The sequence below is a fragment of the Branchiostoma lanceolatum genome, chromosome 17, assembly GCF_035083965.1.
Source record: "Branchiostoma lanceolatum isolate klBraLanc5 chromosome 17, klBraLanc5.hap2, whole genome shotgun sequence".
Lineage (NCBI taxonomy): Eukaryota > Metazoa > Chordata > Leptocardii > Amphioxiformes > Branchiostomatidae > Branchiostoma > Branchiostoma lanceolatum.
Window position 1 is genome coordinate 18776648 of NC_089738.1, and position 24700 is coordinate 18801347.

Here is a 24700-nt window from a genome sequence, read left to right on the forward strand (position 1 = left end):
GGCAGTTAAGGACCGCAGATCATTGACTCATTGTGGGTTGGAACAGAGTTATCGTTCTACACATACAAAAACACATGTAAACATACATCTTTTAGTTTATTGCTGACTCACCGTTAATGCCGGCCGCCCGGTAGTAGAGTCTCTCCCCGGACCCGTCGTTCGTGACGATGTACTGACTGTCCTCGGACCAGTCCAGGTGGGTGATATAGCTGGACGACTTCCGGCACTCGCCGATCTGAGGAAAATTTTTCCACGTCATTTTCTTCATTTCGTCCTGTTGAATTTCTAATTACCATTTATCTATTTATTCATTTTTTGGTTTGGCATGCATAAGGTGTTACATGGACAGCCAGGGTTAACCAACTAGCCATTAGTGAGTACATTCATAGGTGCACAGGTTTCGTTAAAACATACTCTAGCATTAGCCTGGGTGCCAGACTTTTCAGCTGTAGTTCGCTCTTTCGGTCGCTTCATTGCCAAAAGAAGCGACATAGAGAGCTTACTACAAAGACTGGCATTCAGGCTAGGCTAATATAACAAACACACCATAACACAAACTGTATAACACCTATTTCACGGATAACGAGAAACAGCAGCACAGAAGGATCGAAGTTGGTTCCAACCTTTTTGTATCCATCCTCGACGTCATAGATGTCGACCCGGTTGTCATTTGACCCCACCGCTAGCCGCTCGCCGTTGGGAGAGTACTTCAGGTCGTGGATCACCTCTTTTCCCGCCTCCAGACGCTGTTTCTCTGACAGGTTGCTATGGATACAAACATGGCGATTATCGTCTGAAACTGCATCGTCACGACTCGCAAATAATCCTTAGGTTTTAAAGGCTCCGGTGACAGAATACCTGTTAGGTAGAATAGTTCAAAGTTTGCCAATACAATACGATACTGCGACGCTATTCACACTGAAACTGCCATTAGACGCTGTTCCTCTGACGGATTTCTAAATTATTGAAACGATAGTTTTCAGAGTTTAAGTAAACGAAAAACTACTTACGTTCCGTCCAGAATCATGACGCTTCCGTCATCGAACCCGACCGCAACATGGCTGCCGTCCTTGTTGAACGCAACGGAACGCATCGACTTATCCAGCTCCTTCGTTAGCTTTAGCTTGCGGTCCTTTGTGTCCCAAATTCTGTGAAAAGCAAAAGTTCTAAGTATAAGCTTTGAAAACTTCGACTATGAATGGAATCACACGATCACGTGATTAGTGAAACGTCTTCTGATGAAGGATGGAGTGTCAGTCGAAAGGTTGATGAGTGCAACAAGTAGCCATTTTACTTCTATTTTCAATTGAATAACAGATCTAGTAAATAAATCCAGAATCACATTTTGTTGCGAAACTAGATGCTATCCAAAGACATTAGGATGCGAACGTTAGACGTGACAGGTCGTTCTGTGTAATATAACCAGCTGCTCCGCGCCACGTGCCTGCGAAGCTGGTGTGTTAAGCCGAAGGGCGGTTATACCGGCTAAATAGACACAGATGCAGACATTAAGGAAGAAAAATAGAATACTTCGCCGTTACCTAACCGTCCTGTCGTCGCTTGCGGTGGCGAAGAGAGACCGTTTGGGGTGCGTGGCCGGAGGCAGCAATAATTTATTGATAGATCGTAACGTAATGAATATTGCCCCACGGTTCTACTACACTCATCTGACCCTCCGGTCGTCGCTTGCGGTGGCGAAGAACGACAGTTTGGGGTGCGTGGCCAGTTTGACCTTTCACATTTCACAACTTCACATGCTTCAGTTTCTAAAGACATTCAATACGAAACTAGAAGATTCTGCCGTTACCTGACCGTCCTATCGTCGCTTGCGGTGGCGAAGAGAGACCGTTTGGGGTGCGTGGCCGGAGGCAGTAATACTTAATAATTTGATAGATCGTAACGTAATGAATATTGTCTCACGGTTCTACTACACTCACCTGATCGTCCTGTCGTCGCTTGCGGTGGCGAAGAGAGACCGTTTGGGGTGCGTGGCCAGTTTGACCTTTCACATTTCACAGCCTCACATGCTTCAGTTTCTAAAGACATTCAATACGAAACTAGAAGATTTCGCCGTTACCTGACCGTCCTATCGTCGCTTGCGGTGGCGAAGAGAGACCGTTTGGGGTGCGTGGCCGGAGGCAGTAATACTTAATAATTTGATAGATCGTAACGTAATGAATATTGTCCCACGGTTCTACTACACTCACCTGATCGTCCTGTCGTCGCTTGCGGTGGCGAATAGCGACCGTTTGGGGTGCGTGGCCAGTTTACCCTTTCACATTTCACAGCCTCACATGCTTCAGTTTCTAAAGACATTCAATACGAAACTAGAAGATTTCGCCGTTACCTGACCGTCCTGTCGTCGCTTGCGGTGGCGAAGAGAGACCGTTTGGGGTGCGTGGCCAGCCCCCACATCTCGCCTTCAGCGTGGCCCCGCATCAGCGCGTCCGTGCTGGTCACAGTAGGACCGTCCACGCGGAACTCGAAGATCTCGTTGTCCTGGGTTCCCGCCAGAACGTTCTTACCCTGCCAGCACACGCTTCGCAACGTTGTGTCTGTGGGTAGATAAGAATTGTAATTTACTTTGAAAATGGTATTTAAAGCTACTAGTACTACCACTTCTGCTACTGTTGTTGCGGCTTTCACTGATACTACACTGACCAGCACATGCTTCGCAACGCTGTGTCTGTGGGTGAAATAACGTCTAATGTTTAATACTTTGTTGAAATAAATGTCAATGTTAGATTTTCTTAAGAAGCTTGTTCTTAGAGCTTTGTTGTAGGAGGACGTTACCATAGTTCGACCGGCTATCGATGGATCATCATGATATTCAATATGTGGTTAGGACTTTACGTTTGAAAGACATTTCGTCAGATTTTAGGCTTACTGTCATCTTCTTTTGGTACTGCAAAACTTGTGGCTTTAGTATCATTGCTGTCGATCTCGCTATGGTCAGGTCTTTTAGGTAGTGATCGTATTAAGAAAAGGCGAGTTAAAGATCTGTTAGAGAAATGTCGTGTACCTTCTCTGCCGAACTCGTTGCCATCCCGAAGTTCCCGGATGTCGCTGATGACGTTGAGGTCCGTGTCCCAAAGCTTGACGGTCCCGTCACGTGACGCCGTGGCCAGCCCGTCCGCGCCCAGGTACATGGAGATAATGGCGCCCTGCAAAATGTCGTAAATATTAACAACGTTTAAGATAATTATTTTCTTTTACACATGCAAGTTATATTTACCTTGAACGTTTTTGATTAACTGAGATAGGTAGTAAAAGCGCATTACTAAAAATGATTCTTTTGTGTACAAAGAATGTCAATATCGCATGATCAACCAACCTGATGAAATCGACATATGACAACCCTGTTTTTTTTTCATAACTGTGGTTATTACAAGTTGTATATGGTGTGAGAAAGTTTATGTTCTTTGTGCAAAGAGTAACCTTTTCTTTTTTTCTCTTCAGTTTGCACGTTAAAACGAACTGATATGCAGCAAAACGAAGGACTAATACATGTATGACGCAAAGGTGAGAAGTCGACATGTAATGGAAAAGAAAACACGTCGCGTAAAATAAAAACACAAACAAAAAAAGAAACAAACAAACAAACAAACGATACTCACGCTATGTCCCTCCACTGTCCTCTCGAGGTTGCTGCCGTGCCAGATAAAGATGTGACCGCTGACCGTCCCGCTGAAGGTCAGACCGTCCTTGTAGGGCGCCACGGTCAAAATGGTGGTCACCTCCTGGTCCTGCCCGAACACACCTGTGGAAACGTCACGGAACAAATGTACACGTCATCGAATAATGTGTACACTTTTCAAGTCGTCATTGAGTAATGTATATGTATGTGGGAACGTCATCGACTCATGTGTAAGGGCATTGAATAAAAGGCAGACCAGTGAAAGCGTCATAGAACAATGTACACGACGGTCGAAACGTCATAATCTGGTTAGGAACAGACCGGGGAAATCTGAAAAAGGTAGTTGACAAAATGCTTCATTCGCAGCACGAGAATATGAATACATGTACCACAACTTAGTTTGGACTAGCTATCAGCTATCTTTACAATGCATGCTATTTTGTATATCTAAATTTAAAGAATTCTTACCGTTGTTGCTGGTCAGCGAGTTGTCCTGAAGCTCCCAGAACTTTATGTGTTTGACTCCACAGCTGACTAACTGGGGGTTCCCCTCACTGTAGTGGTTAAACCTCATCTCAAACACCTGAAGAAAAAAACACCTTGATGAGATTTCTGCCACAGTGACTGTTCATGTTATCTGCATGGGGCGTCTTTGCAACCATATTAGATGGCTAAACACAGATGAATATTTTCATCAATATTAAGATCAATGAACATGGGGGCTTTCTCGGCATTGAAACTCATTACGTATAAGATCTATGAACATGAGGACATCCACGCTATTGGAACTCATTTCATTGAAAACCATCATACGAGTAGCGTTTTCTGTAACAAAAAAGTTCTCTACGAATGCGGAAGTCCTTTCTTCATAGCTATGGAATCCGCAACTAGATGCGATGAGATCCATAATCCAAAGCCGTGGAAACCCTCAACGCCACAAAAAGGATTAATCCCACAGTGTTGACTTCCAAGTCTTCAATGCCACACAACGGGTTGAGTTTCAAAGCCGTGGATGTCCGCATTACACGGCCTCCAAAATTTCCAGGAAATGGTTCACCTTCTGAATAAAGACTCTTTTTTTACACAACCAAGCGATTTATTCAGCCGAATTTTCGGTGACCATCTGTCACCTTCTTGAATGCAATTCTGTCTGTTTCACATTGCAATGCAGCACAGTTGTCGCTGCGTATAGCTGCGTTCCCAAACGCAAAGTATTTACATATTCATACTAGTATACAATCACAGAGAATGCGGTCCAAAACGTACAGAAGTGTAACACATCATCATCATCATCATCGTCGCAGCTTTCATCTGTCAACAACGCGGGCCACCACTGCGTTCCACGCACTTCTGTCCAGAGTCTATCTTCTCACTCCTAACCTCCCAAGTGAAGCCCAGTTCCTTCAGGTCTGCATATATACACAAGTATCGAGCAAAAAAAACTGATGAAACTATTCACGGATGGCTCACCTTCTGCGAGTGTCCCCTGGCGCTGGCCACCAGCTTCCCGGACTGCCACTCCCAAACGTTCACCTGGTTGTAGTTGTCCATCCCCACCGACACCAGATGCTGCAGGATCATTAATATGATGATACTAGTGATACACAGAGGGTACTACTTTTGTCCTAGACGCTATATCTCATGCGGGGTCTTGTCTAGTATTGTGTAGATGTAGATGTAATATTAAGTTTATTTCAAATTCTTGCCTGGAGGCCAATTGCAAGCAACAGGAAATTACGAACAGACAACGAAGATAATATATCACGTGATGAATCTTAAGGCTGACTTTCAATTTTGAATTTGTTGGGTTTAACCCCTTTTTTTTTAAACAGTGTAAGTTAAAAGCATGAATCCTTTGATGAATCTGCTGCATTCGGGTAGCTATTGGGATTGAAATGAATCGTAGTACTAGCCTTTTGTGGTATTGGTAGACATCCAGACTGTATGAAATAACCCTTCAGTGTTAAATGCTCAGAGAAAAAAAAAATTATCATAGAATTATTTGTCAATACAATACAATGCAACCACGGTCTCTACACTTAAGATATGACTGACTAAGATGCAAAGAAAGTGAAAATAAACTTTCTTACCTTTCCGTCCCCGTCGAAGCTTAGAGAGGAGATGCCGTGGGTGTGCCCCCCTCCCTTCAGTATGGAGACGGTGTCCAGGTTCCGGGTGTCCCAGACACAGATGTACGGGTCCTTCCCGATCTGCCCTGTTGCCACCAGCTGCTTCTCCGGGTGGATCGCCAAACTATGATGGAGGAAAGATCATGGCATGTAGAGAAGCCGTGCTATAATGTAAAATGTATAATTCCATTATCTTATGTATCGAGTAATGATGTAAGATTAGTTATTTAGTATACTAGTATAAAAAGTCCGTAGTTGTTGTTATTCCATGTTATTTGCCCTACATTGTACCTGATGCGATTGCTGTGCGATAAATTTGACTTGACTTGATTTGTATCACCCTTGTTAGGACATGGGGCGATATAGGCATCAATGCACCTTTGGCCCAATCCTTTAGTCGCATGACAAGGTTACATCCTATTCACATGCCAAGATTGGCAGACCCTTTCTAACCTATCAAGTAGCCACTAGCTGCTTTTCCGGGTGTATCGCTAAGCTATGAGGAGAAACGGTCTTTGTGTCAGGGCGGTGGGTGGCAACGCATAGACTTCCACATACCTTTGACCCGATATAACGTCACGAGTCAATACTGCCGGGTCCTTTCTAACGTGTTACTAACTAAGGATGTTGATAAGTTCTCTCCACATATCTTCACATGAAGTTTTGTCTATCTTTCATTCTTCCAAAGCCTGCTAGGTGTTTTCTTCTAATCTCTTTTCTTTTTTTTCTTTTCTGAACACCGTTTTAGATAAAGATGGTACAACCCAGTCCCTACCTCACAATGTCGTCGCTGTGGCCGAAGAACACCTTCTGCGCATGCTTGTTGGGATCGTACACGACGCCGACTCCCGCCACGAAGTAGACGACCTCCTTACCGGCCGTGTAGAACAGGTTGTTACGACACTGGTTGCCACGGTAACCGTACACCCACTCCAGCTTCAGCTGCTGGGGCGGAGGCGACTTGTCGGCGTTTGGGTCCTTCTTCGTCTCCTGGGAAGAAAGAATGTGATGAGAGATTTTCCTGACTCATACCCTTACCAGCTGAACATTCCTCATGCAAACTTGCAATCGTTCAAGAGCGTTCTAAAGCACGATTATCAAACCCTCTTTACAAGAAGGTGTATATATAGCATACCATGATTATACCATCTAAACGTCGACTGTGTAGCTCATCATTTAGTAGAGCCATACATCCAGACTTTCTTGACTCTTTGGTGTCTTTTGATTGGTTCTCCGCTAGATTTATTGTGTTCTCGTACTTTTACAGGGGGAGGGAGGGAGCATAAACTAAGTCACGTCTGTGATTGCATTATTCCATTAAAAGCGCCGCCATGCGGCAAGGAGTAACATTCTGAGTGTTAATCATATTTAAATATGAGTATAATGTATAAGTCAACCCTTACCGTGGAGGCCCGTAACGACACCACGTAGCAAGTAGAAGACGTCTTGTAGTTATTCAAATTGAAAATTGATGACTATAAGTCAATGCGTTCATGAATGTTAGACATCCAGTGATAAGATACGCCAAATACAGTTAGTTACTCAAGCATTTTTTAAACAATCACTGACAAAAGATAGAGGATGCTGTCTGAACCGCCTGTCTCTTTCAAAATTTTATCATGTTGCTCGAATAACTATTTTTGGCTTCTAAGTCAATCCCTTACCGTGGATGCCCGTGTGGCCTTCCGCTTAGCGGGCGCGTAAGTGATGGTCCTGCGGGCCGCAGGCTCCTCGCGCCGGGTGCGGTGCCCGTCCGACCGGTGCGTCTCCTGCTTGCGGTGCGTCTCCTCGCGCGGACTCTCCTTGTTCTTCCGCGCGTAGCCCTCCTTCTTCTGCTTCTGCCGGAACTCCAGCGGCGGCAGCTCACTGTAGAAAAGTGTACATTGTTTATCTTATCATTTCCGCACAACCAATCAACTTATAACGGCAAACTAGAAAACGCTCCTTGCTCATATTTCAACTAAGCCCTCCTCCTTCTTTTGCTTCTGCAGGAGCTCCAGCGGCGGCAGCTCACTGTAGAGGAGTGTCGATTATATATCTTATCATCAGAAACCTGTCTATGGTGGCTTGAAGAATAGGTTTAGGTTAGGTTACACTTTGCATAAGTTGTCACTAGCCTTCCTTCTTCTGCTTCTGCTGGAACTCCAGCGGCGGCAACTCGCTGTAGAAGAGTTTCCATTGTTTATCTTATCATTTCCACACGAACCAATTTACAACGCTCCTTGCTCATATTTCAATGGCTACACTTGCACTAAGCCCTCCTCCTTCTTCTGCTTCTGCCGGAACTCCAGCGGTGGCAACTCGCTGTAGAAGAATGTCGATTATATATCTTATCATCAGAAATTAACCCTGTCTATGGTGGCTTAAAAAATGGTTAAAGTAGACAAAAAGTGGCAATGGTTAGGCTACACTTATGCATATGTGGTCACTAGCCTTCCTTCTTCTGCTTCTGCCGGAACTCAAGGGGTGGCAACTCACTGTAGAAGAATGCCCATTGTTTATCTTATTATTTCCACACAACGAATCAACTTACAACAATTCTTGCCCATATTTCAATTGTGGCTAAACTTGCACTAAGCCCTCCTCCTTCTTCTGCTTCTGCCGGAACTCCAGCGGCGGCAGCTCACTGTAGAAGAGTTTCAATCGTTCATCTTAATATCACAACGCAAGCAATCAACTTACAACGGCAAACTAGAAAAATATCCTTGTTCTTCCGCGCGTAGCCTTCCTTCTTCTGCTTCTGCCGGAACTCAAGCGGCGGCAACTCACTGGAGAGTAATTGTTATTGATGTTATTGTATATCTTATCTTTAAACACAACCAATATACTTACAACGTGTTGCCTACACGGTAAACTAAAAAAAACGCTCCTTTTTCCTATTTCAACGGCTAAATTTTGAACTAAGTTTTTTAAAAGTAAAATTATCAAGGTAATATGCAGTTGAACCTGTCTATGGTGCTCATGCAATGGGCTTGAATCAAATGATTACAGAAGAAAGGTGGCCTCTATAGACATGATTCTTAATGCTTGAGAAATGGCACGAGGAACAACAAGTAGGACTAAATCACGGTTATACACTAATACTGGTTTGACCTTGGTAGATGAAATCTAGACATTTCAGAACTTACGTGTTCCTCTTGGTTGAGGAGTAGAAGCCCTGTTTGGGCGCCTGTCCGTACTCTACCCTCTTCAGCCCCTCGTTCCCAACCGCGATGTAGTAGGAGTCGTGCTGGATATCAGCCACATCCCGGACTGGCTTCCCGTCTAAACGGTATAATCTGGGGAAAGGAAAGATATGAATAGACAGTGTCAACTATATGATACACTATACACGTAGATCGAAGCAACAAAAATATTTGCTGCCCCTTAGCTTCTAGCTAAGCTACCTCTCAACTGCGCACTTGATATTCACTGCATTCACAAATAGCAGTTACTCAAGCAACTATGATTTTGAAAACGGCCAGACGTTCCAAGTAGCATCCACTATTTTTCTTAAGTGACACTGCATTGTATTTACTGAATTGTATTTATATTGTATCTTTGGGATCGCCTTTAGTGTTATCATTATTAATTACCATCAACCGATTATTTATCCATTATCTAATCAATTGATAGATTGATTGAGTGATCGATCTTACGATTTACATGTCAATTAAGTGGTCTGAACGATAAATCTATTGATTGATAGCTGACTTCCTGATAACTCCCGATTTGAGTGAGACCTTCTCCTGGCCATACGATTTGATCGTGAAGATTTTTCTACAAATTATTGATTGATTGATCTTAAGATTGACCTATTGATAAGGTACTCTGATCGATAAATACATTGATGGACAGCTTACTTCCTGATAGCTCCCGAGTCCAGTGAGACCTTCTCCTGCACCATTTCCAACAGGACGTCCCACGTGCACTTGTTCTGCAGCCACGCTTTCTTGAACAGCAACTTGGACGGCGGAGTCAGGGAGTCGCCATTTCGGAATATGCTAAAAAGGGGATGAGAAAGAAAAACGCTTGCTTAAGTACTGAATATTCCCTTAAAAGATAGCAGCTTAGAAAATGTGAGAGTGCCGGGAGTATAAGGCGCAATGTCGTATCATTTCTTCTTTGGACAACAACATATCCGCCTCCTAGAAGAGCAAGACACGTTAGGACATAAGATGCAAAGGACGACAGCCCCACTGTTGTTCCGTAGAAAGCCGCAAGGGAGCCAACATGTTATTTTCCTCTAGGACAGAGAAGGACAGAAATAGCTTCTCAATTCATTCAACAGTCTACAAGCAGACCTACACATGCTACCGAAAACACAACGCTCTTGAGGAGGGTAATGAATGGTGCAGACGGAGCGCATCTGCAACTCAAAGCGTAATCACGCTCGCACAAAGCTGTCCCTGATCCATTCTCATCCTCCTGTGGTCCTCATTAACTCTACGGATTAGCTCTTCTCCATCGGATAGTCGCCTAGCAACTAAGACGTCGCCTAGCAACGGGGACAACTGTGTCTGATATCAAAATCCGGTTACAATGGAGACAAAAGAAGATGACCATCAACAAGTGGATTTTATTGTTGATAACTGACAACCTCGCTAGCAACAAGTGGTTGACAATAAACTTACCGGCAACAGAGAAGGGCATATAAGAAACATTCACTTTGTGAGAATCGCTTCCATATGAAAAAAAAAAAAAACATTTAGTAGAGTGAATCAAAACGAAAAATTGTAGCAAAACGGTCCAAGCCTCTTTCTACTGGATTTGGCAACAAAACATTCAGAGATGGCAGACTTCACCCCCGTACTCAGGCGAGCATAGAAAGAGAGAGAAAGGGAAAGAAAGAGATGTACTCTACCCCTCCCCCTCCCCCTCTCTCTCTCTCTCACACACACACACACACAAACACACACACGGAGACACACACACACACGCACCCACACATACGTGTACACACACACACACACACACGCGCGCACCTACACATACGTGTACGGACACACACCCCCACACACCCCCCCCCCCCCCCCCCACACACACACACACACGCACAGAAGAAAAACACAGATAGACAGGCCACACACAAAACGATGTCTGACTGCCCCCATGTGAACAAACAAACCACTCACTGTATAATGCAGATGTCCTGGTCGACCTTCCGCCATTTTGCCGACACCTGAATCTTTCTCCTGACGATCGGCTTGAGATCCTGCGTCTGTCGAAAAAAGGTATAACGTTATAAACACCAAATTCCCCATATTCTTACCCAAATATCTGTATCTATACAATTAGCATTTAAATTCAGGTCCTCGAGGCAAGTGTAGGTGCATTACCTAACAGATTGCGTAATTTTGGTTCAAATGATATAAATGAATATCAAGCTATCAAAACATTGCCAAATTAAGAAGCCGGTAGGATTGACGTTTGCCGTGTGCATACACGAAATAAGAGGTACTAGATTTTCCGACTACCTACGCTAAAATCCTCCTTGGCTTTATACAGTAGTAGTCTAATACTCAAGTATAAAAGGCAACGGTATCGCGTAATTTTGGAAGAAAAATAAAACTGTAATAATATGCTATCAAAATATTGTCACATCTAATCAAGTGATCGTTAGGACTCCATCGACATGAAGCAGAAGCACCGTGAGGTTGTGCGTGAGACAGCCAAGAACAGATTTCTGTTCCAACCGACAAATTTACACCAAAATCTCCAGCTTGTCACCTGTGCTTTTCCGCGCGCCATCTCGCCCGCCCCTGCTGAATTTTTATCCAGCAAACGTAACAAACATCCAGCCCGCTCGATCGGAATCACTTGTTATGACTCAACACGTCCAGACCCAAACCGGGGCTGCGTGGCAATTATTTCCCACTGCGTGTGCCGACGTGCGCATTAGGCTTCGTTATAACAGTCTGGAATCCAGACTGTCTTGAGGCCTAAATTCTGTTCTGAGTGTGCACGCGCGCGACGTGCGTATTAACCAATATTAGCATTCATTACAATAGCCTGGAAACCAGACTGTCCGCGAGGACCATATCACTAATGACTATACACACCAGATGCGGATTAGGCAATGTTTGCCTTCGTTACAATAGCCTAGATGCGAGACTGTCTCCAGGGCCCGCACCTTGTTCTGAATTTACCAGTGTTAATCTCCGTTGAGGTAGCCTGAGAAACCAGACTGTCCGGGACTTTCACAAGCCAGCACATCGGCTACAGGGTTCCAACATGCCCCCAAGAAAACTGGACCCTCCTGAGAAAGTCTGAGATCCAGGTTGCTATTCTTGTTTTCGAGCACGCGCAATTTGCCAATAGCTACCGGGCTTTTGCCATTACAGTCAAACCCGACTATAGTGACCACTCAAGGGACGTGAAGCACATGCATGAACAGGCAGATCTTGAGCTCAGTCAGAAACCGTCACGAATTTCTTCCCAAAGATCCCTTTTGATGACTTGTGTGATACCAAAGAGGTTAAACAATAGATCATTTAAGAACAAATGTATGTCTTTTTTGTATCGTCGGAAAGTCCATTGCATTATGTTGTCAACAGTACAATTCAGCCAACAGTGTATACCGCGTTTACCTAAACACTCTACAAATGTTAAGTTTAAATGTTTGAATGGAACCAAATCAACATCGGACATTATCAGAACCCGGTAACGATCAGAAATCTGTGCGTGGTCGAAAACAAAATGTCTCGACGGAGTCGGTAACGGAGGCTAAACTAGTGCGGCTTCTAGTCCCTGATTCGTGATGACAGCGGTGACGCTAACAGGTTTCACGCCTGGCGTCCCATTATCGCCATGTTTAGTCATTAGTCATCTAGATTCAGGGCTTGAAATTCATGTTTGGAAATAGATGTACTGGTGCACCCAACCAAAAAAAAAGAAAGAAATAGCTGCACAGAAAGAATTTTGGGTGCACCACATGAGATAAAGTTGAATGTCAGCAGATCATAATAATAAAGTTGAACTCTACTGCCTGTCTTAAGAACTTCAATCTGCAATTCTACAAATAACTAATACTGTACATAAGAAAAGTTAAAAATTAGGTGCACAGTTCTAATTTTGGGTGCACCTGCACCCAGTATTTCGAGCCCTGAGATCTATAACATTATAAAAGAGTTCGAGATCTAGTCAACTAGAATCAGATTCAGATGTAGCCGAAATAACTGGATGTTTCCACATTGGTTTGTCCTTAAATGGTTGTTACTCGCAATTAGCCTTCCTTAGCCTTCAATTAGCCACAAATTAGTCATTTCATATCACTATTCAATCATTGATGTGTGCTCGTTTATAAGCTGATAACGTTCTTTTTTTTTTTCGGTACGGTGTTTTTGTGGCACACGTTTACAAGACATTAGCCGTAGTTACTTAAGCCATTATAATGATGGGAGTAATTAGAAAACAGTTGTGTTAAAGTTAGCAAAGTCTCTCCTGATCATGGTGGTTGGTGTACCTGTTTGTGTAATAATTCATTCTCAAGAGAATGTGAGATGCTTGTGCCTACAACCACACTGGTGAGCGACGACGTGTATGTGCGCCAGGTCGAACAATTCGAACCACTAGATGTTGTTAATTAATTGGTGGCTAACTTGTGGGGTTGTGTTCTTAGCTATTGCACTATTACTGTGCTGTTTCATCGAACATTAATGCCACTCCAGCGTGCCAAATTCGTTCTGGAATGATCTTCAAGTGAAAGAGTTTGTCTCATTTTTGTACGTCTTTCGTTCTTCCTTGTTCTGTGCGTCTTTAGATTGGAATTTTGTGTTTCTTTTCTCACAAAGGCGTACCTTACTCCTAATGCAAATACTAGGGAAGACGACATCTTATTGTCTTTCAATCGGAGATACCGACAACTTTTTTGAAAGGACATACTCCTCGTTGGTATGTTTGCCTACAATTTGAAAACAAGGCATTAAACGCAAAAATGTGACATACAAAACAAGGAAATATACGTACAGAAACGAGACAAAACCACACCTCTACATGTAGATTATTCCAGACTCTAAAACTGTGGCGTCAAGCCAACATATTCCCCAGCAAACGACATTTCTTACCTCTATTAAATCCATCCCTTCAGGAGATTCAGACTTAAACGGAGAGAAGCGGAAAGAATAAGGTTTCAGTTCGGATCGTCCTTTTCTGGCCCGCGGTAGCAATGCTGACTTGCGTGGAGGCATCGCGGTTGCATTCGTCGTACACTTTCTTTTATGATATTCTAAGCGATGTTGTTGCAGACTGAGCCAACCGTCATAGATGATCTATACTTCAACGTTTTTCGTTACAAGACGGCTGAATTTTGTACAACAGATCCACGAAAACAAATTCTGAACCTATCGCACGACGTTAGCTCCGAGGTGGTTAATACTCAGCGTTTGATATTCCTATTCCGAGCACGGATTTCTCTCCCGCGAACATACACCTGTTCTACTCAACCTGTCACTTGAACTGTCGCCTCTGCTACACACAACAGCGTGTGTCTAATTAACGCCACATCTGCGGCGACAAAAGTGGCGGTTTCGATGTGGCAACACTCAATGTTTGTGTTTTGATATTCCTGGTTGCCTACCCACTGGGCTGATGAGTTATCATATAAGAGCACATGACAATAAGGCAAGATCGACTGGAATTACCGGCATACACTTCAATACAAAAGAGCGATGCTACGTTTGAGCAAGATGTGTGTGCTGTTGTAGTTACTATGGAAACGTGGCGTATGCATCACCATGGTTACGTACCTTGCTGTGCTGCAGCTGAGCTCGAACGCGGAAATACTCGCCATAACTGGAATGACAACAGAAAAGAGAAACTTAATTGATTCGTGGTCGTGCGACAGACCCCATGGTTCAGGGCCGGTTCATTTTGTGATGTCTGTGGGACACATAGCATGCGCACACAGCCTCTAATCGTATGTACGGTATATTATATATTACTGATCTCATGAAATGTTTAAGCTGCCAGCATTTTGGAAGTACTTGTCATCATTATCAAGATGATACTAGTTTTTAGATGAATCCTTTCGATTGTTCAACAAAGAACTGTATTATTAATCTATGTACCAACCTTATCAAACAACGGATACTAAAATAATCACATTCTGATAAATAAACAGGTCAGAAGTCTAATTTCAAATTGCTAAGTTTCCCTACGGATCACTTTCAAAATGGCGGTTCGAACAGGTCAAAGGTCATGGTCGCCGCTGGTGGCCATGTCAACACATGAGCACGTCTACTTACTTGACGGGCTTGAAGCGTTCCTTCCCGGCGGCCACGTAGACTCCTCCCGTCTCCAAGTCCTCTAGGGTCTTCACCCTGTGGCCCTCTTTGGGCGTGTGGAGCTTCCTCACTGGCCCGAACGGCGTCGTTCCAAGGTCAGTCGACACGTAGTTCAAGAACGTGTCCAGGTCCTTCACCACCCTCTCGTTGACGACGAACTTCCGGCCCGGATCAAAGGCGTCGCCGTTCTTGTGTATCACCACCGCCTTGGCCCTCTCCGCGGCTGCGATCGCTACGGCGAGAGACATATCAAAACATTTTCATCGGTCAATAGCTATGAAAAACACAGTTTAACCGTAGAGTCTTCAACCAAGCAGCGTTCCGTGACTATACACTGTCGAGAAAAGACACAGTATCCGCTCGCTTTTTGATTCCGGTGACTAAAGTTCGGTAATTTATATCCCAGAGGTGAAACTTTGCACCGGGTTTTCCGCGTCGCCTGGGTGACGCTGTTTGGGCGCGCTATGTACAATGGCCGCGCCGTGTAACTTTCGAGCGCTCCTTTCAAAAGACACGGTCACATTTTGTCGAGCTATTCTTTTTGTGGCATAATTTTAAGCAAGGCTATGACAGAAGCGACCATCGAAAAGGGTCTACGACAACCTTTTCTGTCACAAGACAGTCGAATGTTGTACGACAAATCCACAACTGCCCCACGAATATGTTCGTAATTTGCTGTCGTAAGCCCCTCGTATGGTATACAGTCATGTAGGTGACAGCGTCTTTTGTCGCGCGTGTTTTTCCGAGGATACCCGAGCCCTGTGTAGAGACAGCGCGGTGTAAATGTTTAGGCAGGTTTCTAAGTGTGCATTGACACACCCCTTGTTCTACCATGCACAGTTTACATGCGGTCTTTTGTACGCTACTCGGGCATGTTGACTTTGAGGATAAGACTCTTTTGTCATCAACCGAGGGGTCTCCGCTCCAAACTTGGTGTAGAGTCTTTGCAATATTCTTCATCGTCATCTTCCTAAATTCCCTTCATTGCTAACACAAAATTCAGCCTCCAATGTAGTTTGCCATGCATCTGTCTGGTCGGGTCCTACCATGTTTGGCTCCGTTTCAGTAAGGGCCACATGAGGACAACCGACTTTTCGTCATCAGGATTACACCCCTTAAGGATTATGGGACTTCTTAAGGAATATATATACATACCCTTCTTAAAAGTGAACAAACAGAAGAAGTTGGACAAAACTAGTCAAGGCAAATTCTCTGCTTAGATCTCAGTCAGACACAGAATATTTGTCCGTCCATGTGGCAAAATTCAAAGCTTCGTTCAAACTGTTCATCCGATTGTTGCCAATAACAGTTGTTTACCTTACCCTAAGAGAAGACGGGTGTAGATCTCCTTGAGCAAACACGCAGTGGCTTATGTCGGAAAACAAGCGTAACTCTGTTAACGGAAGACTGAAGGGTGGATCCCTTTTGATAAACAAGTGTCTTCGCTTGAATGGAAAGAAAAGAGAAACAGAATCAATCGATCAAATGGGGGTTATAGGCGTGTCAACAGGGAGAAACCGGTCAGTCACCGTTCATAAAGTTTCAGAAGAAAAATGCAAGACAGTACGTAGCTTGTCCGTCTTTTAAGTGCCATTGAAATGACATTTCATCTATGATTCCCGTAAAAAAAGTAATTATATTCTTTTAAAACATCTGTGTAATCTTTAAATCAATTGTCTACTGTTTGCTCTTCGGTGGGACAAAGTAGTACACAATTGATTCAAAGATAACATAGTTTTACGTTAATCTTGTAATTATGATATTGATATTGTTGCCACAACCAATTGTAAGGCTTCAATTATGGACGGCTTCTTCTCTTTAGTTTTTTTTCTATTATCTTGGCTTTTTAAGTTTGGTTTGTATATTATTTATTGTTTAATTGTGAATCAAGGAAGAAAATATAACAGAGATGTTTTCAGAAAAGACCACATGTTTACGTGAATGATAGAGGGACTTTCATTTCACTGTCACTTTCAGAGAGAAGCTTCGTGTGGTCTTTGCATGTCATGCGTTTGTTGGTACATATAGATAAATCGCAAAATGACAGATATCCTGAACATCAGATGTTCGACATTTTAGTTGCTCTTTCAATTCAATAAAGCTTTCACTTTTAGGATTTCTTAAGGAACTGAGGAAAATGTCAAGAAATGTCAAGCTAATTGAAGATCTAAATAAAGAGTCATTTCATAAGGAAACGTAAATAATCGTAAGCTATTTCTTACACACAGGAATATCAATATCTGGCAGTTGTAATGTGGTGTTGGTATGCTCTTAGATAAATCATCTACTCTCCACATACTAAGCTGAATACCAACCATGAGGTAACTATCGGTCACCTGTTGTCTGGCTTTGCGTAGAGATCCTTTATAATCATAAATTCCCAGCCATCCTGATAAAGGTGTCCTATCGATTGTATAAAGATTAGACATCCAAGCAAGCAAGAAAGCAGGCACTGTGTGTAGATTATTTTGTAGTTTGACAACATTATCTGACCAAAAGTAAATGTTATATCAGCATTCAATACCAATTCAAAACAACCACCGCTTAATCCAATGCCCCCCAACCCAAGCACTCACATTGACTCGTAGTTTCTTGTCTTCCCCCACCACACCCTCCTATTGGCACAATGATCAGACCATCCTATATATTAATATGAACCAAATCAGTTTTTTGTGCCCTCCCAACACACCCTCCTATTGGCACAATAGTTAACTACATCTTAAAATGTGCCCCTTGATCCCACAGCACGCCCTCCCATTGACACAATAATCAACTTGTCCTAGGCCCTACATTGTAAAACATACCGTATCCAGTTTCCTCATCACACCTTTCCATTGACACAATAATTAACTCGTCCTACATTGTAAAACATACCATATCAAGTTTCCCCCCACCACACCCTCCAATTGAAACAATGATTACCCCGTCGTTCGTCTTAAAATGTACCAAATCAGGTTCCTGTGCTCCCCCACCATACCCTCCCATTGACACAATAATTAGCTTGTCCACTACGGCTTATTGAGTATTCGCGTGGGTTTGAAGTGGGGCTTTGGCCGCACGCAAAACGCCTATCGTCAACACAGAGCCTTGTTCCACGACAAGCGAACACGCTTGTCTCGTGAATTATACATGAAGCATTATCCCGGGAAAACCCGGAAGGCTCTTTAGAAGCAAGCCGGATAGAGAAGGAAGTGAACTGCAGTGATTTGCGATTATGTTAAGCTTATAGAGTTAAAATCGGATTATTCTACTAAATCCTAGAGGATTATCCACTCACGGACTAATAACATATGGCAGGGAATGAAATATATTTGTCTCAAGACAGAGAGGCAGGTGAAATCAAATCATCAAGGGGTGAACCAACAACATGGAGGGTTTACGAAATAGCGGAAGCTTTCCGCAAGGAACATACTGTAGTAAGAGGCAAATGTGAAATATGAATATGAATTCATAATGTATCGACTTATCTACTCATTATAATGGACTAATGTCCTAGCGGGAGCTTCAAACAAGTAATATATTGTCACAGTAGTAAAAGAGTCAAATGTGCAAGAAATGTAAGTATCAATTAATAACGTATCTACTCATCTACTCATTGATTTATCATCTATATACCATCAATTCAATTATCAAGCTTTATTTATTACCCATTCATAAAAAAAACTGATAACATATTATCTATATTGGCCGATTATTTCATATTTTTTACAAAAGAACTGCAAAAAAAATTATTCTAAAACTGATCTATTATTGTCCTGCAAGGGTTGAATGAACTCCCGAGATCGCCAAGGTCATCGTTCAATCTCATCGATCTTTGTTGACATTTGTTGTTAGCAACGGTTGTCAAGGGAAGGTGACATCATGTGGCATTTGTCACAGAGGGAGACTATCTCGGTCTTATCTCAATGTTGATAATGTGCGGTTGGTTCTACGATTATATTTTCAATTTCTTCTGACAGCTACAGAACAACTGCGTTATGATTATAATTAAAAAAGTCCATGGACACAGCGGAGTGAAGATATTGACGGCTAAAGGTTGGAGAAGACAGTTATTGTGCAAACTGTCAGTTCGAAAAATACACTCCATTGTCCTGCTCTGACTCTGTTCTGTGGCATTAACGCGACTAGCGGCCTAAAAACCGGGACTATTCTCTTTAGCAACACAGCCCGCATGCGAAGGCGTCTGAATAATCTACTGTACACTCAAAAAACGTCCTTACTGTCACAAAGCTTTTGGTATTGATTTTATTTAATGCACGCTGCTTTGTGTTTTATATAGAGATGGTGGTAAGGTAATGTATCCAAAAATTAGGTCAAAACTCCGCTGCCCTAAAGTTAAATCTAGATTTTGTTGACTTTCTATTGTGCTTTATAGAAAGAATGAAAAAAGAATATCTTTAGTACAAGAATTTCATAAGCAAGAAGGGGACAGAAGGCAAAAGACGAAATTCCAGCACAAGAAACTGACAACTAAAACCATTGGTATTGTACCGTGCATAAGAGGTGCTAACCCCCCGACCACATGAAAGACATGAACACAAAAATAAGACCACTGTGGCTAAAATAAGCACACAGAGAGGTCCTCAAAACTAACGCTGAGGTTGCTTCAAACTAACGCTGAAGTTGCTTAAGGGAAAGTGGTTTGTTTCTGAAGGACGTTAAGCCACCGACCAAGAACAAACAACCGAAAGTTACTCCGTTGGGTAGAGGGTATGCAACTCTCCACTGTGACTTTTAAAAACTAAGATTCTTTTTTCATGTACGCAGCAGTTCTTCCGATATGCAGTATCGCTGTCTTTTACAAACTGTATGTTTTGAATGCATTATGGAGACAAGGAAAGCTAGCGGTGCGTTTATGCGCACCGCCGATGATCATTAGAATAATGTACCAAATTTCAAAGAATGAGTTACAAAATACCTCCAAAATCTTGATACAGATTTGAGGAACTTGTTCTAAGTGCTGCTAGACACGAGGGTAGGACCTTATTACTGTTTCAAAAGGGCGCTATGCACACACTACAGACAAAGGTCGGGGTATAATAGTAACTCAAGAAGGCGTACAACAAGGACCCTACAGGGCGCGAAGTGTGCCCTCCGGCGGTGTAGCGTTAGAATTGATTTGTTGGCGTCTTCTGGGTCGTGTTATCGTGCGACTGACTCAAGTAAGTCTAATTAGGATATCGACATTTAAGGTGCAGTCACATACGTCATACGATCTTTTGTTTGAGTTTTATTTTTGCAGCGCCATTTTTAATGAGGATACGACAGAACTGACGGTCGAGAAGGATCTACGATATCCTATTCCGTCACAAGACAGCTGAAATTTCAAGAAGGTGTCCAAGACAATATTCAAGATTGTCCTAGATCCTAAGAATCTCCTCCATTTGTTTTCTTAAACCCATCATAAGACGCACATGAAGGAGGCTTAAACCGATAGGTTTGGCCGGTTCACACTGTGGCATGCTACAGTTGTCTTATAAGGATACGGAAGTGCCCTTAAACATTATCCTCCTTTAAAAAAGGACTGTAACCTTTTCTAGCATTTTTCAACTCAGAACAAAGACAGCAAACCTATCATTCAAGCCCCTAACTTTGCGTTCTCTACTAGAATTCAAAACTACAATTGAGCACATATTGCTTTATAAACGTTCGGTATCACCATAGTTATCATACAGAAATGTAGCTTAGAAGGGATCTTTTTTTTTTAAATTAGTCTATCTTGCGTTTTGCACTTACAGTTTTCGTGTGAACTCTTCAAGAGGTAGTAACTATTTTAGTTTCATAACAGAAGTGATGATTCTCTATTAGGGTGCGATTGTTGCCATATAACAACTCCCATGTGATAAAAGAGCGACTACCATTGTCTTAAAAGAGGTCTCTAACTTAACTGCAACTATTTAGAAGTGTAATGCACGTTTCAACTTATCATTATAACATCAGCGATGAATATACAATATTCTGATACTGATGACTGTGTGTTAGATATGTTAAAGTAGAGTTGAATACATCTTTATATGTGACAACTCTCACAATGTAACAATGGGTAAGTACATAAAAGATCGCTTTGACAGTAAAACCCGCGATCAGCCCCAAATGATTGCAACATGATATTACAAATCTACCTAATACTTACGCTAGACTTTACTGTTTAGTCAATAGAATATTAATCCTAAGATTAATTTTTGTTTCTTTATTTCGTAGTTCGTAGTTGGCCGTGCGAAATCCATTGTATCTTTTTGTTTTTTGTTGTGTCAATAAAGCATTTTTCTGGTATTGCTATATTTCTTGGCGAATCAAGAAAGCAGAAGCCCTAACAGTACCCTTGGGTCTAATTTTCAGAAAGTGCGTTTTTGTACGACCCAGTCTTCCGTTGCAGACCCTGCGGGAAATCTTTTTTCCAACTACCCGCAGTTTCTGATTTCTACCAGGGTCCATAGCCTTAGACTCCCTCCACCAGGCCTTCCTATGACAGATAGTAGAGTTGGCAAAATAGGGTGCGAGATTTGCCTGGAGAGCGAGGAAGGGCATTATGCTAGTGCAAATGAAACAATATAGTGGTCAAAATATAGTCTCTATACCAGAGTCGCTAGGTTGCTGAAAATAGAAGAAAGTGGGCCAATAAACCGAATAATAAATAAGTTTATTGCAAGTTCTTCCCCTAATTGCAAGTACATGTAACATGAAAGGACGGACAGACAATATATAACAATACAGCATGTGACTTTTCTAGTCTAAATACTGACACTAAATTCTATCTTATTTGGGTTTGACTTCCTTTTCCGAGACAGTGGAAGACAAGACAAATAATACGTTGGAGAAGCTAGCTGGTCAGTGTTATATACAGGGACCGTAAACTAGGTTGGTCCTCTGACCTTCTAACTCCTCTGGCGCATTATTCAGTCTACTGGCCCACTTTCTCCCATTTCAAGCAACCTGGCGAGTCTGGCAAAGTCTCTGATTGCCTAATGAGATCTGATCGCTGCCCAGGTGGAAAGCAATTAGGACCGGGCAGCCTTCAGAAAACTACCCGGAGTTGGAAACCAAAATATCCAGTGGGAACTGTACGGTTCCTTTGTAAAACCATTGCCTTTCAAGCTGCATAACGAGGTAGGAATGGGCTGCAGTTGAAGTCGGCTACTTTTGTGCTATCCCATTTTTCCGTTCAAGTGTCCAGTACAGGCTACTCTCCAAGTAGAGGGGGGGGGGGGTCGGCTGGTTTTTGCCGCACTTTTAGGCGTTTTTGTCGGGCTTTCTACTATGTATTTCTTCGTCTCTACAAAAAATGACAAAGTAGAAAGCCTGACAAAACCGCATTAAAGCACGCAAAAAACAGCTGGACCCCCCCCCCCCCTCTGCTTGGAGAGTATTTTAAGCTGCATAACAAGGTGGGAATGGGCTGCAATTGAAGTCGGCTACTTTTGTTCTATTCCTAGTTTTTTCCGTTCAAGTGTCCAGTAAAGGCTACTCGATCACCGATACCCTTATTATAATGTAAGTAGAATCGATATCTAAATCGCATGTGCAATATTATATGGAGTCTGTTATAACGTTAGAGCAGAGGCAGGTGGTTTAGGATTCACGTCCTTCTGATAATTCACCCGACAAGACATGCCATTAGAGCACGGGAGGCAGATGTTTTCAGGGGTTTATAGAAGACGTTTGATCACGAATTTGTAGCTATAAAGGAAGGATAGCTTCACGTAGGCTTCATTTTACAGTCTGGAAATGGAATGTCTGTTTCTTAATGGTTGTATTACGAAATGTCTGGATTTTTATCATTAGTCGTTTAGAGATGTTTAGATTTGAATACCAACGGAAAGCTCTGATAATTATAAACAGGCTCTGTTTCTCTTCAGTGCATTGATACGTTTTGGTCGACCATGTGAAAAGCAAAATTTACCTGTTCCTACATTTTCACATGAAAACCTGCTGTCTTACTATTCCGTACGCCTAAGCTTGTATATTTGAATTCGTGCAAATTTGGATACAAAACAGTCTATATATACGTAGCCCTTATCGGAGCATAACGGGGCGTAGTAAAGGTATTGGATACACTTGCCAACCGTATATAGCTCTAAGCACGTTGTTATAGATAAGGTGGCGTGACTATTGGACACGAATAGCCTCTCACTAACCATGCGTGGAATACACAACAAGGCGGCTACAAACTGCCGAACTCGTTCTCGATATCGTTACAGTTCAACGTCCTCTAAGATTTAACAGTCGGTATGAAGCAATTTATATGTAGTTAATCCAAATGTGATACATGATGTAGTACGCGTGTCACGTGCGAGAATAAAGCATAGTAAAATCATGATAGATTGTGTTGGCACGTTGCATGATTTTTCATATTATCTACAGCGAATATTAGCGACAGAACTAACCACCGACAAGGAACTGCTACAACCTTTTCCTTCATATGACAGCTGAATTTAGTACGACACGTTCAAGATTGTCGCAGCAATGTCCTCAAATTGCCACTGAACCTGTCATATGTGACACGGGGACTAAACATACGATTTGTCTTGAACATGTTTACAAAATCACGGACACAGAAAGACATCTATAAGCAATCTAGTACGACCTGCTTGTCTTCTAGTTGTCTTAAACATCGAGATCACAGACTCTAAGACACCACAAATACGAAACTTTAATACCCAAACGTAAGACAAGACATGTATACAAGATGGCGGAATGCAAGGATGATATTAGGGGGAGGGGGGCGGACTTACCGAGTGACATCCTGGCGTCAACGGAGCTTGGAAGATGCGCCTTGAAGCCGCGATGACAGCTCGGATAGAATCACTGCCGCATATCCGGAGCCAGGCACGCTTCTAGAATACAAATGAGTCCCAGTGGATAGCAGTGATTTGTTGCGGATGGTCCGAAATATCCCGTGTTTCTCGGTGTCGCCCGGGTCCCGTACAGGTGTGAGCGCGAGTGTGTGAGAACGCGCGGACTCGTGTCGGCGCCCCGGTCGGAATGGCCCCGGGATATTTGGGTGAAATAGCATCCGCGTCGCTAGGCAACGCCCATAATGAGGTAGGCCAGGTGAGCCCGGGTCGCAATATTCGCGTGAAAGCAAACGGATGACGTCACTCACGCATGGATGAACCAGGTAAATGTAGACGTAAACAAGTGAACAAAAAACGATTCGGCTCGGTTCGTATATAGAAAAGGGTTTAAAATTCTGTTCGTTTGAAAGAGTTAGAGGTACGTAAATAAACAGAGGAGCAACTGTATACTATACGCGCTAGCTGGCGCGTCACAAAAGGCTAAAGTAGAAAGTATAAACAGCGAATTAACTTGTCAACACTGCATATCACAATGGTAACTTACAACCGTAACAAGAGTCTAGCAGGTAAAAATACCCAATCAAGTGCACGTTTAGACTTTCTTGCAACTGCTACAGAAGCTAGCCTCCATCAGGCTTTCCTACGGGGGGTACTAGACTCTACCAGACTAACTACACAAATGTGATCTTCACTGTGGACTGACTGTACTGGCAAATCATTCCTTTTTCTGCCGAATTCTATGATTCATACGCCCGTAAGAGGGCCTGGTGGAGGGTACGGGGGTACGCGGAAAGAAGAATTCGGCAGCTAAGTTAAGTCTTGTACAATCTACACAAAATCCGTCCTGCTAGGAAGCATGGAAAACAAATCATCTTG

The 24700-nt window shown here is 42.8% G+C and overlaps 1 protein-coding gene across 1 annotated transcript in view; it reads right to left on the reverse strand.

Annotated features, from left to right (window-relative positions):
- The window catches only part of LOC136422511 (echinoderm microtubule-associated protein-like 6), a 39921-nt gene extending 15909 nt beyond the window's left edge, over window positions 1-24012 (reverse strand). Inside the window, exons 1-17 of the mRNA XM_066410282.1 lie at window positions 23762-24012; window positions 14991-15261; window positions 14493-14538; window positions 10881-10966; window positions 9609-9749; window positions 8895-9044; window positions 7431-7632; window positions 6542-6756; window positions 5728-5890; window positions 5108-5206; window positions 4106-4220; window positions 3618-3760; window positions 3023-3164; window positions 2348-2555; window positions 1011-1148; window positions 624-765; window positions 112-235 (exon numbers count right to left, since the gene is read on the reverse strand). Coding sequence (XP_066266379.1) covers window positions 112-235; window positions 624-765; window positions 1011-1148; window positions 2348-2555; window positions 3023-3164; window positions 3618-3760; window positions 4106-4220; window positions 5108-5206; window positions 5728-5890; window positions 6542-6756; window positions 7431-7632; window positions 8895-9044; window positions 9609-9749; window positions 10881-10966; window positions 14493-14538; window positions 14991-15261; window positions 23762-23771 — 2395 coding nt within the window. The 5' untranslated portion in view covers window positions 23772-24012. The remainder of the gene's footprint in view (window positions 1-111; window positions 236-623; window positions 766-1010; window positions 1149-2347; window positions 2556-3022; window positions 3165-3617; window positions 3761-4105; window positions 4221-5107; window positions 5207-5727; window positions 5891-6541; window positions 6757-7430; window positions 7633-8894; window positions 9045-9608; window positions 9750-10880; window positions 10967-14492; window positions 14539-14990; window positions 15262-23761) is intronic.
- Window positions 24013-24700: the final 688 nt, after the last annotated feature.